Source organism: Castanea sativa, chromosome 3 (assembly GCF_040712315.1).
Source record: "Castanea sativa cultivar Marrone di Chiusa Pesio chromosome 3, ASM4071231v1".
NCBI lineage: Eukaryota > Viridiplantae > Streptophyta > Magnoliopsida > Fagales > Fagaceae > Castanea > Castanea sativa.
Genome location: NC_134015.1, coordinates 7630588 through 7651549, shown reverse-complemented (window position 1 = coordinate 7651549; position 20962 = coordinate 7630588). Strand labels below are relative to the sequence as shown.

The 20962-nt window shown below is 33.3% G+C and overlaps 2 protein-coding genes across 2 annotated transcripts; both read right to left on the bottom strand.

Moving 5' to 3' along the window:
* Positions 1–534: 534 nt before the first annotated feature.
* LOC142628432 (uncharacterized protein At5g01610-like) lies at positions 535–1077 on the bottom strand. The gene has a single exon (XM_075802535.1). It carries the CDS (start codon positions 1075–1077, stop codon positions 535–537), a length of 543 nt encoding a protein of 180 aa, XP_075658650.1.
* A 2050-nt stretch (positions 1078–3127) lies between these two features.
* Positions 3128–6490, bottom strand: LOC142629695 (bidirectional sugar transporter SWEET17-like). The gene is made up of 6 exons (XM_075803736.1): positions 6343–6490; positions 6205–6241; positions 5904–6114; positions 5640–5801; positions 5286–5405; positions 3128–3533 (listed from the first exon to the last, which is right to left on the bottom strand). Exons 1-6 carry the CDS (start codon positions 6374–6376, stop codon positions 3378–3380), a joined length of 720 nt encoding a protein of 239 aa, XP_075659851.1. The 5' UTR covers positions 6377–6490; the 3' UTR covers positions 3128–3377.
* Positions 6491–20962: the final 14472 nt, after the last annotated feature.

Genomic DNA, 20962 nt, shown 5'->3' with positions numbered 1-20962 from the left:
GGTTTTTGTTTCATTAACACCTAAGATTTAAGAATTTGATTATTGTAGACAAATATTTATGAAAAGAAAGGATCAAATTTTGTTACGCACATCAAACTGAACAGTTATAACTTAGAAGTAACCCCATCAGATCTTCATTCCAAGCTTTGTAAGCATAGAAAATGGTGCAAATGTTATTATAATTTATTTATTTTTGGGGACATTCATGATTCAACAACAAATGCACAATTATGAAGTTACAAATTCAATCAAATTGCAGTTCAATTTCCAAATCCATTATGTCATAATTTCCCCTATTTCTCACTCTTGACCATAAGCAATTTATTTAATAATTTCAATGTGGAAACACAGGGCAGAAAGGAAAACCAAAAATAAACTGATGAACCCATGAAAGATAAACAAAACACCTTTCAAATCAAAGGAAAACAACAACAATTTACCAAAATAAGCAGAACCCATTTCAATCAAATTCAAATTAAACAAATATCCATAATTTGAAAGTTCCCAATACAACATTCTCTTCCTCAAATCTTTTCAATAAGAAGAGACAAATGGGTTTGTTCTAACCTCCTTGGCCTGCACCCCATCATTGCATTTTAATCCACACCCACATTGTGGAGACTCCTCAAAGTTATCAATAGGGAAATCAGCACCTGCAATCCCAACTGAGAATCCAAGATTATCCCCAAGCCTTTGGACCTCAATAATGTCAACCCAGAAGAAAAAAAGCTTCACACTAACACCCTGCAAGCTTGTAAGCTTCCCTTTTGTTATGATCCCTTTGATGGTGGGCTGGTACTTCAACTCATATGACCCTTCAAGAGAAAAACTACAACTACCTGTAAAAAAGGCAGAGAATTTTCCTGTGGAGGTTTCAAGATCATAGCCTTGCACACCCTTTGGAAGAATACCAATGGGAAAGTTGAAACTTTGGATAACATCATAGACTGAAGGCTTTGTGGTTGTTAAGTTGGTTTCTGATGACGCTAAAGATGGTGAAGCAGTGAAAAGCAGAAAGAGACATAGAATAATTGTTAGTGAAAGTATGAATCTTTGGATGAAGAAGGAAAAACCCATCTCTGTCTCTCTCTCTTGCTCTTTCTCTGTGTGTTTCTTTGTTGCTGCCTTGTTCCGTCTGTCTTTCTGTCTCTGTCTATGTCTTCGTAGTTAAGAATTGAATGGTAGTTGAATTGTAGATTGTATAAAACTATAGTTCCCTACTTTTTTGGGAGGGTCGAAAGTGGGTTGGACTTTCTTGGATATGTTTGGATAAGATTAGACCAATGTTTAAAACCCAAACTGTAGTGGCCTGAGAAAATTGATTGGGCCTTTTAGTCAAAACTTCGACCATTGGATTGGGTGGATCAACCCATGATAATATTAACATGATGTTATAAACTTTTGGGTAAATTACAATATGATAAGCCATTGAATAAGCTTGTGCAGAATTTTTTGTCTATTTTTGCATAAAATCTACTTCTTCTATTTTATAAAATCATTTTAAAAAATATTTATATTTAGATTATCTATTTTACATTTTATTTTATTTAAATAATCAATTTTTTTTAAATCTTGAGAGAGAGAGAGAGAGAGAGAGAGAGAGAGAGAGAGATAGATGAGTGCAAGAGGTGAGAGATTTTTTTTTTTTTTTCAAATAATGTAATACAAAATGTGGCAACCATGTATTTTTACACAATTTTGCATAATCTGATATGGGTGAATTTCAGGTTTAGTTGCCTAAAATATGGTCCTTATTCTATTATACAAGTACTGATGAGAGTGCTTTAATAATTAAGAGCTTTGTAGCTCAAGTGGTTGACATCTCTTGATGTTTTTAACGAATTTATCCATGGTTCAAATTTTCTCTCCTTTACTTATCAGAGTAAAAAAAAAAAAATTATATAATTTGCCAGAAGCCTTATAGCTTAGCAACTTATTGTGTAACTATCTAAAAAAAAAAGGAAAAAAAAAAAGTTGTACAAGTGCAATTGTAATGCCTTTTATCAACTGTAAAGCTAAATAATGTCTCCCATAATTATGGGCAATGAACTTTTTGCCAAGTAAGGATTTCCATAAACTTTAATAGAGAAATTCAAATTAGATCCTTTTTTGGGGATAAATTTTGACTTTTCTTTTTTAAATTTGATGGAAATTATAATAACAAGATATAAAATGCTAATTATCATTAGTTAAGGGGAACCTTACAATTGACCCTAAATTTTTATTAGTAACTTAAATTGCAAAAGTATAATAGAAGTTAAAAGTCAAATTAGGTTCAAGTGAATGGTTAATTGGTTTTATAATAGCACCACTCACTTCATTAGTTTGTGCAGAGTAAATTTCTTCCTCCGTCATTCTCACTCTCACCATGGGTTTGTGCTGTTTAGTAGACTAGCCATTGAGCAATTCTTTTTCTACACATGTCCAACACATGGAGGTATTCTCTCTCTCTCTCTCTGCATAGCTTTCTTTTTCTTTTTCCCCAAATTCTTCATTTGTTTATTTTGGTAATTTGGCCAAATTTGGGTGTTTGTAGTTTGTACCATAAATGATAACTAGAATTTTGATTAATTTATTGACTAATTAAAATTTTTTTCCTTTATTGTGACAGTATGTTAGAAAGGATAATATAAATAATTCTAATTTTTTTAACTTTTTTTTTAAACGATGATGATGGTGAAGGCATGCCAAACAAAGTCCTTAATGTGTTCTCATATATAGTAAATCATAACTAAAATTAACTTAATGTTTTCTCATATATAGTAAATCAAAACTAAAAATTTTAACTCCTCCACAAATCCATGAATTTTTACTATGAATAGATTGTTTATATTATTAATAAAATACGTATGATAATTTGATATCACATGAACTTATTTACAAACTTATACAATTTAATATCAAGTTTATATAAGTATATTTGTAGAGAAGTATACATATAAAAATATAATATCATATATATATATATATATTTATATATATATTTAAATCGATCTTCATGTTCACGAGTTTGTTTATGTACATATTATTATGTTTGAACTTAGCTTGTTTGATAGTCAAATCGAATCTAAATTTAGGTTTGAGCTTGACTTATTTGTTAAACAAATTTATATAAATTAACACGTCTAAAGTCGAGTTCAAAATGTTTAGAGAGAGTTTAGTTTAGTTATAATACTATATTTGGCTGCTATATTATAAACACATGTCCTCTCAACTTCATGTGTGAATCGTTGATACCTATAATTTTTTTTAATAAACATATTATAAACAAATAAATGAATTTCAAGCTCGTCTTCTTCGTAGTGGCTACCACCTATATTTCTTCTTCTTAGCCACCATTTACTATCTATGACAATGGACCTCTATCTTGAAATCTTTTATGGCACTTGACTGCAGGTAGATGGCAAGAGGCACTCGTTTTGTAATTGATCCTCTAAATCGTTGGAGACTTTATTGGATGAGTTGGGGTTCCTGTATATAAAATATAACACCAGCTGAGCTGCTCCAAGAAGAAGTCCAGCCCCATTTGGTACCTGCTTAATTAGAAATCGCCCGTCATTTTACTTATACACATTTATTTGGATTATAATTTTACAATTATATATATAGGCCTAAACACACACACACATATATATATATACACATGATAATACCAGGAAGTGTCAGTTGAGTTACAAGACTCTTGACAATTCAAATACATTGTTGATTTAGAATAATTACACACATATTGGCATGCAAGTATCCATATCCAGCAGCTCTTGGTTCAGAACCTTATTGAGAAAATTAAAAGATAAAGGAAACAAGGATAAGACTGATTCCATATCTGGTCAACTTATTAAAGAGGATATATATGATGAAGGATATGGCAATTTTATTCTAGGGTGGCAATCACTTGTCAAAGAGTTGGCAAGTATATCTTATGTTCAAACTTCAAACTTATAATATTTATTAGGAGAATTCTACTACTCATATCTCATTAAAGTATAATCCATGGAAAAGGCTAATTCTATTATTTCTGTATCCCATAAATTACTATTATTGGCCATTAAAAAAAAAAACTTTTATTAGTTTGGAGTAATACGTCAATTATACTTAATTTGAGTACCTAATAGATTTTGGCAAATGTTAACAAGCACTACATGGTACTTGTTAAGGTTAAAATAATGTGGGTCTCACTTAATAAAAAATTATATGAATTAGAGAAATTATATAAATCTGACCTATATAAAGCTGGGTGGTTGACAAAAATTCTAACATAAAATGGTGTTAACATATGGTCAGTTAACCAGGGTGGTCGATACCGTACCGGTAACGGCCAGTACATACCGTACCGGCCAGTGCACCGGTACCGGTACACTTCTATTTTGTACTGAAAAAAATACCGGCCGTACCGGCCGCGTACTGGCCATACCGGCTAATTTCGGGCAATACCGGCCGATACATAATTTTTTTTTTTTTTTTTAGTTTTCTAATTTTTGAATTTTTGTAAGGGCATAATGGTAACTTATTTACATTAACTTATTAGTATTATTTGTTTTCTTAGTATGCAATGAACAACTAAGCTTTCTATTTTTTATATTGTGTTTTTTTTTCCTTTTAAGTGATACTAAAGTTTAAAATTATGAATAATTTGTTCTGAATTGAGGTAATGTTTTATGATAAACTTTTATATTTACTATAATATAAGTGCAATATTATATGCTTATAAACATGGTTCTAGAGATTTTGGTGTGTGTGTATATATATAATAGCAGTAAACCTGAAACGGTACACCAGTATTGACTGGTATCCGAAATATATCGTACCCGTGGCCAAATCGGTACGGCCTCCGGTACGGTATTGACTTCCTTGCCGTTAACACAACCCATAGTTTTTTGGGTAGAACCCTTTATGCCATGTGAACTATCTATTAGAGGAGTGAAGATAACGTACGAACTGGTCTTGGTTAATGGTTAGTAAATCGAAGTTTTGGTTTCAGACCCCATGGAACAAGGCTACTGGTTCCATGTGAACTATCTATTAGAGGAGTGAAGATAACGTACGAACTGGTCTTCGTTAATGGTTAGTAAATCGAAGTTTTGGTTTCAGACCCCATGGAACAAGGCTACTGGTTCTATCTAAGAGTAACGTGTACAGCACAATATATGTGAGACACAAATGCATATATATGCTTGATTTGAAAGAGATCCTTAACTTGTAGCAACATATAAACCATTTTCAAATCATATATTAACTACAATGATGCCGATGATGGTGGTGAAAAACTGAAGATAATGATAACTTACTCCAAGGAAGAAATCTTTCACAAGGACAGCATAAAAAGTCCAAATCCCTCCATTCAAGAAACTGAAGAAGGAGAGAAGGAAAGGCATGTACTCCACGCTTTTGGTTGTCACCACCGTTTTCTACACATTTAATTATATAAAAATACACCGATAATTTGTTAATAAAGCATCATTACAGCCAATCAATGAAGTTGGACTAACTCTTCCATCAATTTTGGGGTGGCCAAATGAGAATTAAATGAAAAACCAACACCACAAATTAACAAAGTAGTACTAACTATGAAGAAGGCTATTATTTATCCTGGAGCAAGAGAAATCTATGATAATTAACAATTGACCTATTGAGTTTCTTACCATGGCTGCAAGAGGTGAAGCATACATGACTATATTTAGGCCTGCACACAAGAATCCTATGACATCGATCTTTGTATCTCCGTGCAACAAAAAATGAGTAAGCAAAATCACTCCTGCGAGAAATCCCACATCCAAAAGTGCAACCAATGTACCAGTCTTTGCCTAAAGAAAATTATTGACGATAATAAGTATCATAACAATAAGCTTTTGGTGCATGATTATATTATATATGATGATAATAGACATTAATGTTGAGAAACTTACCCTTGCTCTTGGAGGTGAAAATACAAGGTATAAGGTAACATAAACAATCTCTACAACAACACCAAAACCATTAATAGTCGCCACAAGCAGGCTTCCAGGCTTTGTGACTCCATAATAAGTCCATAATGCTGAAGCCAGTAATGTGCAAATGTAAGGAAAACTCTCAAATTCTTCTGTTGATCGATGCTTAACAATTCGCTGAAATGTTCCTCTGCGAAAAGGACAATCTAATTACTTGTTCTTGTTTTCATGAAAAACACAAAATCTAAAGAAAGATATGTAATCAGATGAGCTTACTTACAAGGGAGAAAGAAATAGTAAGACTGAGATGATGTTGCCTGAAACAAAATGAAGAGATAATAGTTAGCCTCTATGCAGGAATTGAGAACCCTAAATGCCCACCAAAAAATATATATGGAGAATGAAATTTTGTTGTTACCTACAACTCCAACATAGAAACTTGCACTGGCCATGTCAAGGCCGCGCAAAAGAAAAAATATTTAGTAAAAAATGGGAGCTAGAGGTTTCCTTTTGGTTTAGACACAAGCTCTGTCTGACTTAGGATTTGAATTTGAAGAATAATTTGTTTGAGTCTTCCAACGTCAAGGTTATTGCTTTTTTTCTACTTTATCATAGCAGTACTCCTAAGTTTACAATTGAATAATACCAAACATTGGCAAATAGTTGAAGAAACCTTCCCATTTCACATGATTAATAAAATATTTGGTAACTTATTCTTTTTTAGGCAACATAGCATATTTTAAATTTTTAATGACTTGCTCAGCCAAAAATGGCAAGATGCAACAATGGCTCAATGGCATGCTAGTAAAATTGCTTTGACCAACAACGGGTTTGTCGTTTTACCTCTTTCTTCTTTTTTGTTCATGTTGCCAATTGATTGGTCTAATAGCTAAACATAACAAGAACAATTGAGTGTACAACTTGGGCTGATAGAGTTCTAAAAATTAGGGTAAAATTTTATGGTCATTTGTACTTGTGAATAGCATTTGTTCTAAGAAGATCGAATTTAGCAAATTAATCTTGAGTCATGCTACACGAGGAAACTCTAGACTGCCTTTCCTAGTGTGTTTCATATCTATCAATTGCAAATAAAATGCCATAGCAAGCTAATCACTTAAAAAAAAAATACATTAAAGATGTTAGGAAAAAGCAAACCTAACCCAAGATTTATGAGATGCCAACAACAAAAATAGAAGACAGAAGAGAACAATGCAGACATGAAATTAAACACTATTATACTGGTTCACCTAGAAGTAGGGTCCATGGAGATGCAGTTTTATTATAATAACTACATCAAGCGTTACAAGGATCATTAGAATACATATACACAATACTATTATTTGGGCTACATGCATATTTAAAATTAAATAATGATTTTCTAAAAAAAAAGAGAAAGAGTATAGCTGTATATGGCATCTAATGTGTTCTCTAATACCTTCAATACCCCTAATAATGATATGGAAACCAATTATTTACCTAAGGACCCTATCATGATAACTATATGATTATTCAATTGTTTCTCAAAAAAAAAAAAACTCAGTCAATTAAGTTATAAGTTTTCGATGATATTATTATTATTATTATTATTATTTGGGCTACATGCATGTTTAAAATTAAATAATGAGTATAAGGCATCTAATGTGTTCTCTAATACCTTCAATACCCCTAATAATGATATGGAAACCAATTTTTTCCTAAGGATCCTATTAATCCAATCAATATGATTGACTCAGTCAATTAAGTTATAAATTTACAATATTATTATTATTATTATTATTTGGAGTTATTTTTTTGGGTAGATTATTATTTGGAGTTAGGTAAATTGAAAAGAAAGAAAAATAGAGTTTGAAGTTTAAACCACAAATATAAAGTATCGTAAAGAATACCATTACGGCCGTTGAGCTAACGCATGAGTCTCATGTAATATATTTAAAAGCAAGGGTATTGTACATCGACCTGTGCTTATTATGCCATGTTATTTATAATTTATTCAATTCAAAAAAAAAACTTTCGCACCTTTGGCACTCCATTGTTTAACTTTATATATGTGTGTGTGTGTGGAGAATATGAACAACTTATCATGTTATTTATAATTTATTCGATTCAAAGAAAAAACTTTCGCACCTTTGGCACTCCATTGTTTAACTTAATATATATGTGTGTGTGTGGGGAGAATATGAACAACTTATTAAGCAAGTCAATGCCTTCTTCTTTACGCAATTAATCTTTTAATTGTGCATTATCTAACAAGTTGACATTATTAAAATTTTGATAGTTCCTTGGATCTTAATATTAAAAAAAATTCATTGCAAATAAAACACCATTATTTGATTTCCAGATCATTTCGTTGTCAAATATCAAAAGTTTATAAACCTGCGTAATTCAAATAGATCACGATATGCAACCTGTCACCCTTAGAAATAGTTTTCTTATATTTTGTATTGATTAAAAAATTGATAAATAAATACCTCACTTTCTCTTCTTTTATTTTCTTATTATTTAATGTCCCTCAAGATAATTGGCATGGAGCATAATGTATACAGAGAATGTGCCACTGCAAGCCCTTGACACAATGATCACTTTATAAATATTTGTAGGGTGTTGTGAGTAAGGGCTGAAATTCAAGTTTTAAGAAAGGAGTTTCACTTATATATATATATTTAGATTAAGTTAAAGTATAATTTTTATTTTGTATAAAAAAAAATGTGACCCATAAATTTGAATATATTATTACACTTAAATGTGGGATATTATACGATTTGTCTGAGAAGGATTTGATTAGATGACTATTTATATGATTTAAAGTTTTAATTTATTCGTTTTTATAAGGGTTTGATTCTATTAAACTATTCAAAATGTACGTAAAATCCAAAATCTATGGTTGAAATGTCAAACAAAAGACATTGTGGTACATGTTTTTGAGAGTGGTTGAAACCAATATAAAAAAAAGGTGTTTTCAAATTCTTAAAAAAGCGTTTACATAAAAGGAAAATAGGGCTATTTTTGTTGTTGTTGTTGAGAATATCGGATAGGACCCAAAGAAGATATTCAACATTCTTATGTTTTGTCCACTTATTTCTTTTGTTAATTATATTTCACATAATAAAATAAGAAAACCCTTCATCAGTTTGATATATAGCACCTAACTTTTGCCAGCATGTATGACGGCCATCACTTTCGTTTAAAATACTATATGCTACCTGGCTTGTTGGGTTAGAACTTAACTGTAGCCATTTTTTCTAATTAAAAAAAAAAAAAAAAACTGTTGACATTTTTCAAATCCCTGTTATCAAGATTCAGAGATTAAACTAGCATCATATGTGTAAAAAAAAAAGAAAAGAAGTTATTTTGACATATTAAAAAGTTACTTTATTTATTTTAACACACAACTTAACAGTACACTATAAATCATATCTTCTATTATTTTATTACTTTATTTAATATTCTTTTTAAAGTTTTTTGTTCTTCTTCTTCTATTTTTTATTTTTTATTATTATGATAGAAGATAGAAAGTTTGAATAATTTCCAACGGTCATAGAAAAGAGAGTGAGTTTGAATAAAAAAAAAAACCCAAATATTAATAACACATCTTGCCGTACACTATTATTATTAGAACATCACTGTAACTCATGCCAAATTTATTTGTCATTTGACACTTCCCATATTTACATCCTCATCCATTTGATAATGTTTTTCAGCATTTGAATTCTCCACCAATTTAGATTCCCTAGAATGATCACATACGCTCAACGGTCATAGAAAAGAGAGTGAGTTTGAATAAAAAAAAAACCCAAATATTAATAACACATCTTGCCGTACACTATTATTATTAGAACATCACTGTAACTCATGCCAAATTTATTTGTCATTTGACACATCCCATATTTCCATCCTCATCCATTTGATAATGTTTTTCAGCATTTGAATTCTCCACCAATTTAGATTCCCTAGAAGGATTACTTACGCTCCATTTGTTTCAATAGAAAACAGATATATATATATTTTTTTAAATATTTTTTAGTGTTTGATAGTATCGGAAAAAATGAGTCAAAGGTAAACTATTTTTAGTCAATAAAAAAGTGTGACTTATTTTAAAAGATTATTTTCTACTATTTTTTTTTTAAGAAAATAATTCTATCTTACAGCAAGCTAAATAAAGAAAATCAGAAGATTGTTTTTCATCTCATTTAAAGTTGCTATCAAATTTAGGAAAATGAGATAGTTTTATAAAAATACTATTTGAAAAATGACTTATTTTCAAAAAAATTATGATCGAAACAAATAGAGCATTAATGCAACTACAATAATGTCCTAGAAAGTAATAGTCGACGATAACCCTATTAAGGTAAGACTTATTTGCTGAATTATTATGGTTAGCTAACCTTCTTCCCCAATCTGAACAAGAACATTCCATTTTCAATAGAGAAAACTTGAACATGCATGTATTTGCTCCAAAGATTTTCAACAAGACTTATTGGGTAAGTGAAAAGGAATACATTGTTAAGGAATTGTCCCGTGACCACTTTACAATTCATTTTTTTCACCAGCATTTGGTACTTCAGAGTTCAGCCATATAACTTGTCATTTCTCTTTGATGAAAGAGATCGAGAACGCCCATCCATATACAATTGGTTCACTGTTGTGTGCATAGGGGACTCAAAGGCGTTAGATTGGGCCAGATTGTTACAATTCAAGCCAGGCCCAATCTATAGCCCAATGTCCTGTATGATTGTATCTGTCATCTTACAAATTTTTTTTTTTTTTTTCACGGCTTCGACTCACTTCACTTCTCGCGTGCACAACAGATTCATTCTAGAATTCCTTGGAAGGGTTTGAAGATCTGATCATCAAACCCTTTAAGGAAGCTAAGCCTTGTTTGTCAAAGGAGGCTGCTTAATTAGCTCAGTAGTGTAATCCAAAAGGTTACAAAATGCAACATCGAACAATTGAAAGCAAGCAAAGAGCCCAGATGTGAACAGAATTAGATTACCCCGTCTACAATATATTAAAATCATTCTCCATTATAGGATCCAAAAAAAAAAAAAAAATCACTCTCCATTAGTCCAGTTTTTCTATTTGATAATGGTTTTAAATTTAAAATGAGTTTTGAGCTTATATTTAATGTATCAACAACATGATCACATAGGTTAAAACTCTATATTTAGATGATTAACAACCATACACGGAAACTACACAGTTGACGCAGAAGCTGGCTCATCGATCCACGACGCAGTGGGAGACACTCGCTGCCGGTCAGATACATAGTTGTATTGAACTTCGGACATGTTGAAATCGTTTCTTTTTCTTTCTGCAGGGTTCTTTGGTTATTTGTAAATAGATGTTGGAAATGGTATCATTTCTCTTTTGGTTTAGGCAGAATTTTATTTAATTCAAAGAGAAAATGGTATGAAGTAGAAATAATCGTGAATTTATAAACACTCTTTCATTAACATCATCAAGTCTTATTTCCAGATATATTGAAACTACTAATGCTACAAAAAATATTAAACATCAGTAGTGGCTAATGAAAAGGTATATTCAAAGTTTATAGAGATCTCATTTAAAAGTTATAGTAATCAATTAAAATGCATCTGCTGCCATTATTTTTCCAAATGTGCACACACAAATAGGCGTGGCTACACATAACATGGTTTGATTCCTAATTCCCTACTCCATTTGACGTAGTGAAACACTTGTTCATTCATTTCAAAACATAATGCCCATTGATCTTGAAACAATGTTCGTAACTAACATATTGCAAAATGTTCGTAACTAATTAGTTAGCCTAATGTTTCTTGCATATTATTATTATTATGTAGCATTCTTATAGTTATTTCGTGTGCACTATCCTAAGACAATGCTCTTTCATGTGTAGGTAGTGCCAAGCGTGCTAAAGTGTAGACGTCGATCTTGTGAGTTACCCCAGCGTGGGCTAGACCCATGGATTGCTCGTTACATAACTGAGGCAGGTTTCGAAGGGTTATTCAAGGTTCTAGACATGGAAATTGATCACGCCCTTATCACAGCACTAGTCGAGCGTTGGCGTCAGGAGACGCACACGTTCCATTTACTGCATGGAGAGATGGGTATCACCTTACAAGATATTGAGGTCATGTTAGGGGTTCCCGTTGATGGGTTGCCCGTGACTGGGAGTGTCAAGCTGGATTGGTTTGGGTTGTGTCGTGATTTATTGGGTCATCATCCTCTAGACTTGGTATTGCATCCCTATGAAAACAAATCTATCCTTGCTGGGGTGAGATAAGAGTTAGCTGGCTGAAGCCATTGTTTGAAGGTCCCCTACCTACGGATGCTACTGACGAGGTAGTGCAGCAACATGTGCGCTATCACATACTCGTGTGATTGGGGTCCATTCTGTTTATGGACAAATCGGCAGACCGGGTGTCGGTGATGCCTGTACAGTTCCTAAACCCAATTAACGACGCGAGGAGGTATAGTTGGGGTAGTGGAGCATTAACCTGGCTATACAGGCACCTATGCATGGCATCAGAGACGAAGGCGATGCAGATTGGAGGAGCATTGATGTTGGTGTAGCTGTGGGCGTATTTGAGGTTCCCATTGATATGCCCTGTTATGAGGCTGACACAACCACCGATGGAGGCAGGTCCCCTCGCCAATCGGTATGTTATTTAGTTTGTTTAATACAATTGTCATGCCGTTTGTCATTCACCGTGCATGAGTCTATAGTTGACTTTAATAATAAATCCAAATCCATTTTGGCACTAATCTTGTTTAGCACATGATTGGTTTTGATTGACATATGATCTTCTTTATTATGTGAAAAATATATTATAATTTTGAGGTATATAATAAGAAACTCCTGCAATGTTTATAAACCCTCGCTGTGTTTTAGAACTATTTCACCTTGTGAGTTTTGTGATTAGAACCAAACCCTAAACTTTGAGATTTCCAACACATGCTTGACCAACTAAGCACACTTTGGAGCCATTCATTTCACTTTTTTGCCACCTTTTTATCACTTTAATCAAAAGCTAGGAGCTGTTTTCAAGTATTATACAGTATACATAAAGAAATTCAAGTATACTTTAGGTGGGATTTGAGATAGATTCTGTCACCCAAGGCCTTGACCAAAGCGCAACCATGATTTTCAAATTTAAACTACAAGCTTTGTACTTTACCACTTTGGCTCTCCTCTTAAGTAAGATGAATTTGTAAAAAGTTAACAACCAAGCTGCACTTAACAACTTAGGCTTTTATTAATAATAGTATTCTTGTTTGGACTAGGATATTGATTAAACGAGTTAAAAGTTCCAAGAAGACAAGAAAAAAGAGAATGAGGAGGATTTGAACAAGAAAGTTAACTTCATGAAATTATATTATTCGGGTTGATTGTACAACCTATTGAACTCATTTTCTATAATTTAATTAGGCTAGGCAGCTGATTTTTTTATGCTGTGTTTGAGTCTGTTCCTCTTTGCTCACTAAGATGACTTTACAATATAGTTTGCTAGTAATTTAAGTTAGCATAGAGAGTTAAATCAATTCTTTAAACTTTTATAGAATAAAATTGAAGTACAGTTTTTTAAGTGTTGAGTCAATTATGAAGCAGAAATAGTGCTACACCTTGTTGAGTTATATTTATTCACGTGAATACTTGCCCTTGCAAAACTCCTATATATATATATATATATATATATATATATATATATATATATATATATATATATATATATATATATATATATATATATGAGAGTTATTCTATTTTTGAACATGCATGGTGCGAAACCATAGAGTAATAATTTCAATGGTCAAAAGGCATACCTATTTTGTTATTGAAACAACTACACTCAGATAAACGTTTGCAATAAGCTTAGGTTTCCCAGAGGGTGGCTGAAAAGTCCAAGAATTAGTCACCCTGAAATTGAACTTTAACTAAAAATAAGTAGTAATCTTGTTGCTAACACCAAGCTACAGTCTTCGTCCAATTCAACCAATTAGAAATAAGTTTTAGAATTAATTTTTAATAAAAGGAAAAGAGAGGAAAATAATACTATTTCTACCATTTTGTAATCAAATTTCCAAAAATTCAAAACAAATGAACCATGTAATCGAATCTATTAAATAAGATATATAAAGCTAGGAGTGAGATATGCACCATTTTATCTTCTTGTAGTTGCAGTAAATTCACTAATAAGTTATGTTTCCTAATTCAAACTTCCTAAAAACAGAATTCAATAACTGATAAATTCACTAAACCTAAAACAAAAAGGAAGAATAAAGAGAGCCAGTATTTGGTAAATTCAAAGCGAACTTAGAAAGGAGATGCACGAATGTAAGAAAGTAGTTGTGTTAAATCCCTTTGAATCAATTGACCAGATCTTAAGATTTTTTTTTCTCAATAATATTGGTGTTATGAAGCATTTGCCTAGTGAAAAACAATTTTTTCCCCCTTCCCATTTCCCAAATAACAATATAATAAGATAAAATTAAATAAAATTTATACTTATTGTTGGGGACATATTTTTATGTAATTGGCATATCCTTTGACAAATCGCACTTTACTTGTATTTGGGAAAATCTAAGTATGTTCAAGATGATCATTACAAATGGTTAAATTGAAGACATGAAGATTACTCAAGAACTGCTCAAGAAAAGTGCAACCTACAGGTCTCGACACCTCCTCGACAGAAGCTCGATCTGTCGAGATTCATTATAGTTCAACAGATGTCTCGATCGATCGAGCTTACAGGATTCAGATTATAGCCAGCAACGTTTTTACTTTAAAAAGGCTATTTGTTTATGGGTTTGTATAATTCTTATTGGATTAGGAAAGCCCAAGGTTTGTGTAAATCTATTTGGAATAGAAAAGCCCATTAAGCTCCTATTTAAAGGAGGTGGAAAAAGAAAAACAAAACCCTAGAGAGCTTCATAAGGTTTTCTTTTTGAAACCCTATCCTCCTCCTACAGAAGAAAGAGTTCTTGCTGCGTTTCTTGTACACCTTTGGGTTTTGTGACAAAGCAAAGTCTCTTGCACCAACATTGAAGATCTTATTGGTGTTTCTATATGAAGCTGCTGCAAATCAACTACAACAATCAAAGGGTTGCTGTGGAGTTAGTCACGTACTAGGATTCGTGCAAATGAATAAGTTTCGTACTAGGATCCGCACATTAAATTGGTTAGTCACGTACTGGGAGCCATGCATTGAAAAGGAGAGATTGTCACTACAAAATAAGTCCAATTGGGTATTGGGGTAAGGGTTCAACTGTAGGTTGGTATGGGTTCAATTGTAGGTTGGTATAAGGTACTGAGATTCCTTTACTTGTAACCGCTTGTTGTGATAATAGTGGATTCTCGGGAGTGGTGACCTTAAAATCACCCGATGGGGTTTTTGCCGTGTAGGTTTTCCCCATTCGTAAACAAATCACCGTGTCATTTAATTTCTGCTGCATACTTAGTTTAATTGGTGATTTGTTTGTGCTACCACACGCTTTGCTTGCTAATTTGATTAATGCATAAACTTGGCTAATTAATCAATACATTTTTGGCCTATCACTTACATTTTAGAGAACAACTTGATTTTTTTACTCATTTTATGATTCATGTGGTTACAGAGTGAAGTGAATTACAAAAACCAGAGCCACAAACTAAGTATCATGGCCAACCTATTTTAATTAAGAAATAAACATAGTGAGTCGAAATAATTACCTATTCAGGTTTGAAAATTTTCAATAGCTTCACTAAGAAATCGTCAAATATCCAAGGAATCAGTTGCTCGCAAAAATTTTTAATAGCTTCACTAAGAAATTGTCAAATATCCAAGGAATCAGCTACATGCATAATGAAGCCATTCTTGAAAAGGACCAACTCTTCTGTTAACACCTTGTTGTAATGCCAAACTACCAGATATAAGTTTGAGAACATACAAAAATTAGCATATAAATGAAAGAAAAAAAAAAGATTTACCATTGATTTTTTTATCAGAGATCTAAATAATTGCAATATTGACTAACTTTGGAGATCACAAACTTTGGTCTATTTTTATTTTCCAAGCTTTTTCATATTCTGCACACAAATTATACTTTTAACTGAAGGAAACAAGAGGAATTTGGATAATTTATTAACAAAGAAAGCTGTATTTAAAAGAGATGTATGGAATCATTTCCCACCAATTTTTGCCTGGAATCATTCCAAAAAAGTGAGGAAAAGAACATAAAAAAAAGTTTCTAAAATTATGTTTTATCTCAATTTGGTTTACAAAAAAAATAACTATGCCTTTGATGTGAGAATTCAATTGACTCTCTTTCCTCTTTCAAATGAAAAACAATGCATAACTCTATATTTTTATTTTGTTGATTTGATCCTAACTTTGTATCCAAATATTGTGCATAAAGTAAAATTTATAACAACACTTTTGCATGTCTAAATTTAAAATCAGAAGCCATACTTTAATCTAAACTATGTTATCATTGTACAGTGAACAAAAACCAGCAATTACATAAGAACCCAAAAAACCATATCTGGATATTTTTGTTTGTTGATATAAATAGGTAGTAACAATAAAGAGTTGAAGCAAACAAAATAATAAATACCTAAATATAAAACCGCTTCCTAGAGGTTGGTTGTCAATATAAAACCGCTAAGTGACTGTATTCATTTTTGCTAAGCATTTTACTTTTATGGCAGCATTGTTGTTTGATTTTAACTAATGAGCATTCTCCGAAATTGTATGTTTACTAGATGGAAGGGGCCAAAGAGCACGACAGAGCAGGCCACACATGTGCTAGCTGCGTATCGTGTGTCACTATCGAGTATACGGGCACACTAGGTATTCTACCGCTTCAACGCATAAGGATATAATTCTCCCTAGATTTGTTTTTCAGTTGGTAGAGTTGTCAACTATTGCATGTGTATAGTCAATAGTACGTATTTGATTTGTTTTTTTGTTGACCATTTATTCAGGTTGTCTAGGAGCCGTATAGGGATGTGCTAGACTCGTTGCTCCCATATTGTATTGCTGGCCGACATATATGGAGGGCCATTGTGCCATTGATATATTTTTGGATAGAAGAGGATCATCATCCCAAAAGCGTCTTTCGTCAGTTTGGGACGAAGCAAGCGCCACAAGATCTTGTGAATACGTCAGTTAATCTCCATAGAATCTCCCTCCAAGGTAAACTAGAGAGGGATTGGGTGCAAGAACATGTTGTCTACATTGACCGATGGGCTTATAGAGGGTAACTTCTTGCGAACGCACTGACATTGGATGGGGACACGACGTACCTTGCTGCTTACATGGAGTCGTACCGAAGGATGACCAGATGGTACATTACACGAGATTCGGCGTATTGGAAAATTTAGGTAAGGCAACAATTCGATGCTTCTTTTATGGATTGACAATATACGTGTGTTGCTGTATGCATTCTAGAAACTAAGTTTTATGGAGCCATTGAATCAATATTTTGACATTCATTCTAGCGAACATTTCGTTTCTTGCCACTAGATATGCATTTTTCACAACTAATATGTACTGGTGTGCCATTTCAATAATAGTGCTATATATGAATAAGCTCATCATGCATAATCCGTTTCCAAATCGGTCATGAATTACCTGCCAAGAGATATATTCAAAAATCATACGATTTGCACTTAAATCTTTATACTTTCTCAATTCTTAAAGGCATAGTTTTGCACACTACTAAAGTAACCAGAAAAGTTCTAATGTGATTCCTTTATTTCACAGGTTGAGTCAAATGTTACATTACTATTGCAATGTGAACCAAATTCTGCAATGTAAAACCACCTAATGCGTACATTGGATCTTGTCGGAGAGTTGAGTCGAGTGGCATTGGAGAACACTCGTGCGGTGAGTGAGGTGAGCACATAAGCCGCAGGCCGTGGCGAGCGAGGTGGTGGGTCTGGAGGGCGTGGGCGTGCTGGAGGTCGTGGGCGTACGCCTACGCCCGTACGCAGTTGTGAGGTTGAGGATGAGTCGGGTAACTTCCAACTCTAATACATCCAATTCTTACTGACTTCCAATTCTAGTACTTTCAGTTGTAATTTATTTAAAGGAAGTATATTTTCATCACAACCACACATGATATCCCATTATATTGATTTCACAAATTTCAATGGCTCAAACTCCACTCTATTACCAAAACTGAAACGATTCTCACTTATCCCGGATCAAATTGACTCAATCCCTTATTGTTATCTTAATAAATACAATTGTTTTTGTACAGATGATGAGGCATTGGTGGGCGATTGGGACATGTACATGGATGGTGTCGGGCCATTGCGATGCACATCTGACGCTGCTGCCCAGCCATCCAACCCCGTTGGCCATGATGATAGTGCAGAACACACATCCCATGCTGAAGCCGACCCTCGATCCCTACTACCCACTTGGCTGTCTCCCCCATTGTTTAGAGGCTCTGCCCACGAGGATGGCTGTATATTTGTACCCACACTTGCCCAACCGACCCCACTTGTAGTTCAGGCTGAGCCCACCCAGGAACCTTCATTTCCTAACCCCGATGAACCGCCTACACAAATTGAACAAATATGGAGTGAAAATATTGAGTTGGTCCATGGGTTGTGAAGATTACTCTGCACTGACATACATACCCCTGGTTGCGGGACTAGTGACGGTAAATACCATGCATTCCCAACAAACTTCTTCCAAAGTTATTTAATTAAACAATAAGGTGAGAAGCATGCATTCATGCATTTATGTGAAAGGGAAAACAACCCAATGTACATGTATATATAGCGCAGTTGTTGATATTGTCTTCATTTAGACTTCCATCCCACCAAATGTTGCATTAATGTCAAGCTAATAGTTCATTTAGATATGCCAATGAACTAAATGCATATAATATTGTCAATAACTGTGAATTAATTGTGAATGACTACGGTTGTGTATATGGTTATTTTTTCACAAATTTTACTCTATAAAATGTACTTTTATTCCAAACAATAATTGCCTATAATATTATTAATAATAATACATATACACATACACGTACACAGTACAAAACATGGTTTATCCCTCTCTTTAAACTTTACTTTGGCTGTTAGGGAATGTGTGCATTCAAGTAATGTGCTCTGCTTTCAATTTCAGGTAAGACGAGACCGGCCAAGGCAGCTATGAGGAAACAAAAAGATCATTGAAGCTTGGCATGATGTGGAGCATATGGGGGTAAAATTCCTTCCAACACTGGTTTGGCTTATGTTTCTTTCTTACTTTGTTAGGAATTAACAACAAGGATCACCAATTCAATCTTGTTTTGCTATGTTGAAGATGGTTTTCAGTAGGTGTTCACAAGGGTTTTATGGACCAAATCATAATAGGATGAGGTCTGTTTATGGGGGTGGCAGAATTTGTATTAGGTGTTGTGGTGGGTTAAGAATTTATGAAGCTTTGTGGAACTAGAGTTTATAATTGTTGGGGAAAGGGTTAGGGTCTTGCTTTACGAATTTCTCTATTCATTGTTGGAACTAGAGTTTGTATGAGACATCAACTCTCCTTTCAGTTGCATACTTGGTCCCCCTATCAACTAACTGCATGTACACATTTAGGGGCTTGCATATGGAACTTTTGTATAGAATCCTCAGGAGTTGCCCTCTCATGTGGTTACACAAGAGGTAAAGGAATTTTGAAATGTTCATTGTCTAATCAATACAGGGCTATGGAATCTACAATGAACCTTTTTATGTTGTTATGTTTTAACTGCTCTGTAATGTAAAATAATTTTGCTTTGCAAGAATAGCATCAACTTCATTCTATATATGACATTCCTTGTCACTAATGCCTAATGGTTGTTGCTACTGTGCATGTTTTGGATGCCTTTACCTTTTTCTGGTACATCATACCCTTCTTCAACTGGATGCCACAAGTGTTGAAAGATGTTAGATTCCACAAGTGTTAAAAGATGAAAAGTATCTTTGTTTGCATGTTAAAAAAAAAAAACAAAAACAAAAACAAAAGCAAAAACAAAAAGGAAAAGAAAAGGCTCTCACCTTTAAATATGGGAATTAGATTCTGAGCATTACTGAACTGGGACTTTCTGGTCAGCCAGCATTGTCCCAGTTATGAAGAAAGGGTTTGAAAATCTCATTCCTATTCTTAATTGTTAGAGCTATGAACTTTGGGGCATGCAAATGAAGACACTTTTCATCTCATTCCTATCCTATTGTTTGCATGCAAAAAATATATGCTTCAAACATTGAAAAGGGAAAGTTCCCCACTTTTTAAAATTTTGGGTTTGCTCCTTTTGTTTTCATACCATATGTTGGTTGGTGAATCATATGTGAATGATTTTTTTTTCCTCTTTTTAATTTCCTTTGCTAAATGAATTGCTCTTTTGAGGATCTTCTTCTATCTTTTAAGGTTATATTGAATATATGTGAAGGCTATTCACATATGACTACTATTGAATATAAGTTGGTTTGGTGAGTTATTTGAAGGCTATTTAATAAAAGAAAGCATGTTGCATCAATGGGGATTTTGATAGATAAAAAGAAATAAATTGATTTGGGGTTGTTGAGAAGAAAAGGTAGGAACTCTATGGCTTTCAGGGGATGTGAGCAGTTGTAGGGAATTTCCACGAATTCCTAAACCTGTAAGAAACAAAATATAGAGAAAAACACACGCCAAAGAAAAAATAATCACATGCACAAGACAGTATTTACATGGTTCGGCAATTTGCCTACATCCACGGAGTTGCAAGGATTTCACTATTATCAGGAAAAAAATATAAAGTGCGACTACAGACTATTTTCTCTCTTAAGAACAAAAAAAAAAAAAAAAAAAAAACCCTATTCTACATCCTACGAATGGGCTACAAAAAAAAAAAAAAAAAAAAAAAAAAAAAAAAAAAAATGGGCCAAACTTTTTACCTGGGGCGTTGCCCCTGAACCCCCAAAAGGCTTGTACATAAGCGCTCCAGCTTAGGCCTATCAACCTAAGCTTCCGCTCCATGGACTAAGCCTAAAAAAATTTCCCATTAAAAAACAACTAAACATTATTCGGGTTAGGCCGAGTCGTCAATCGAAT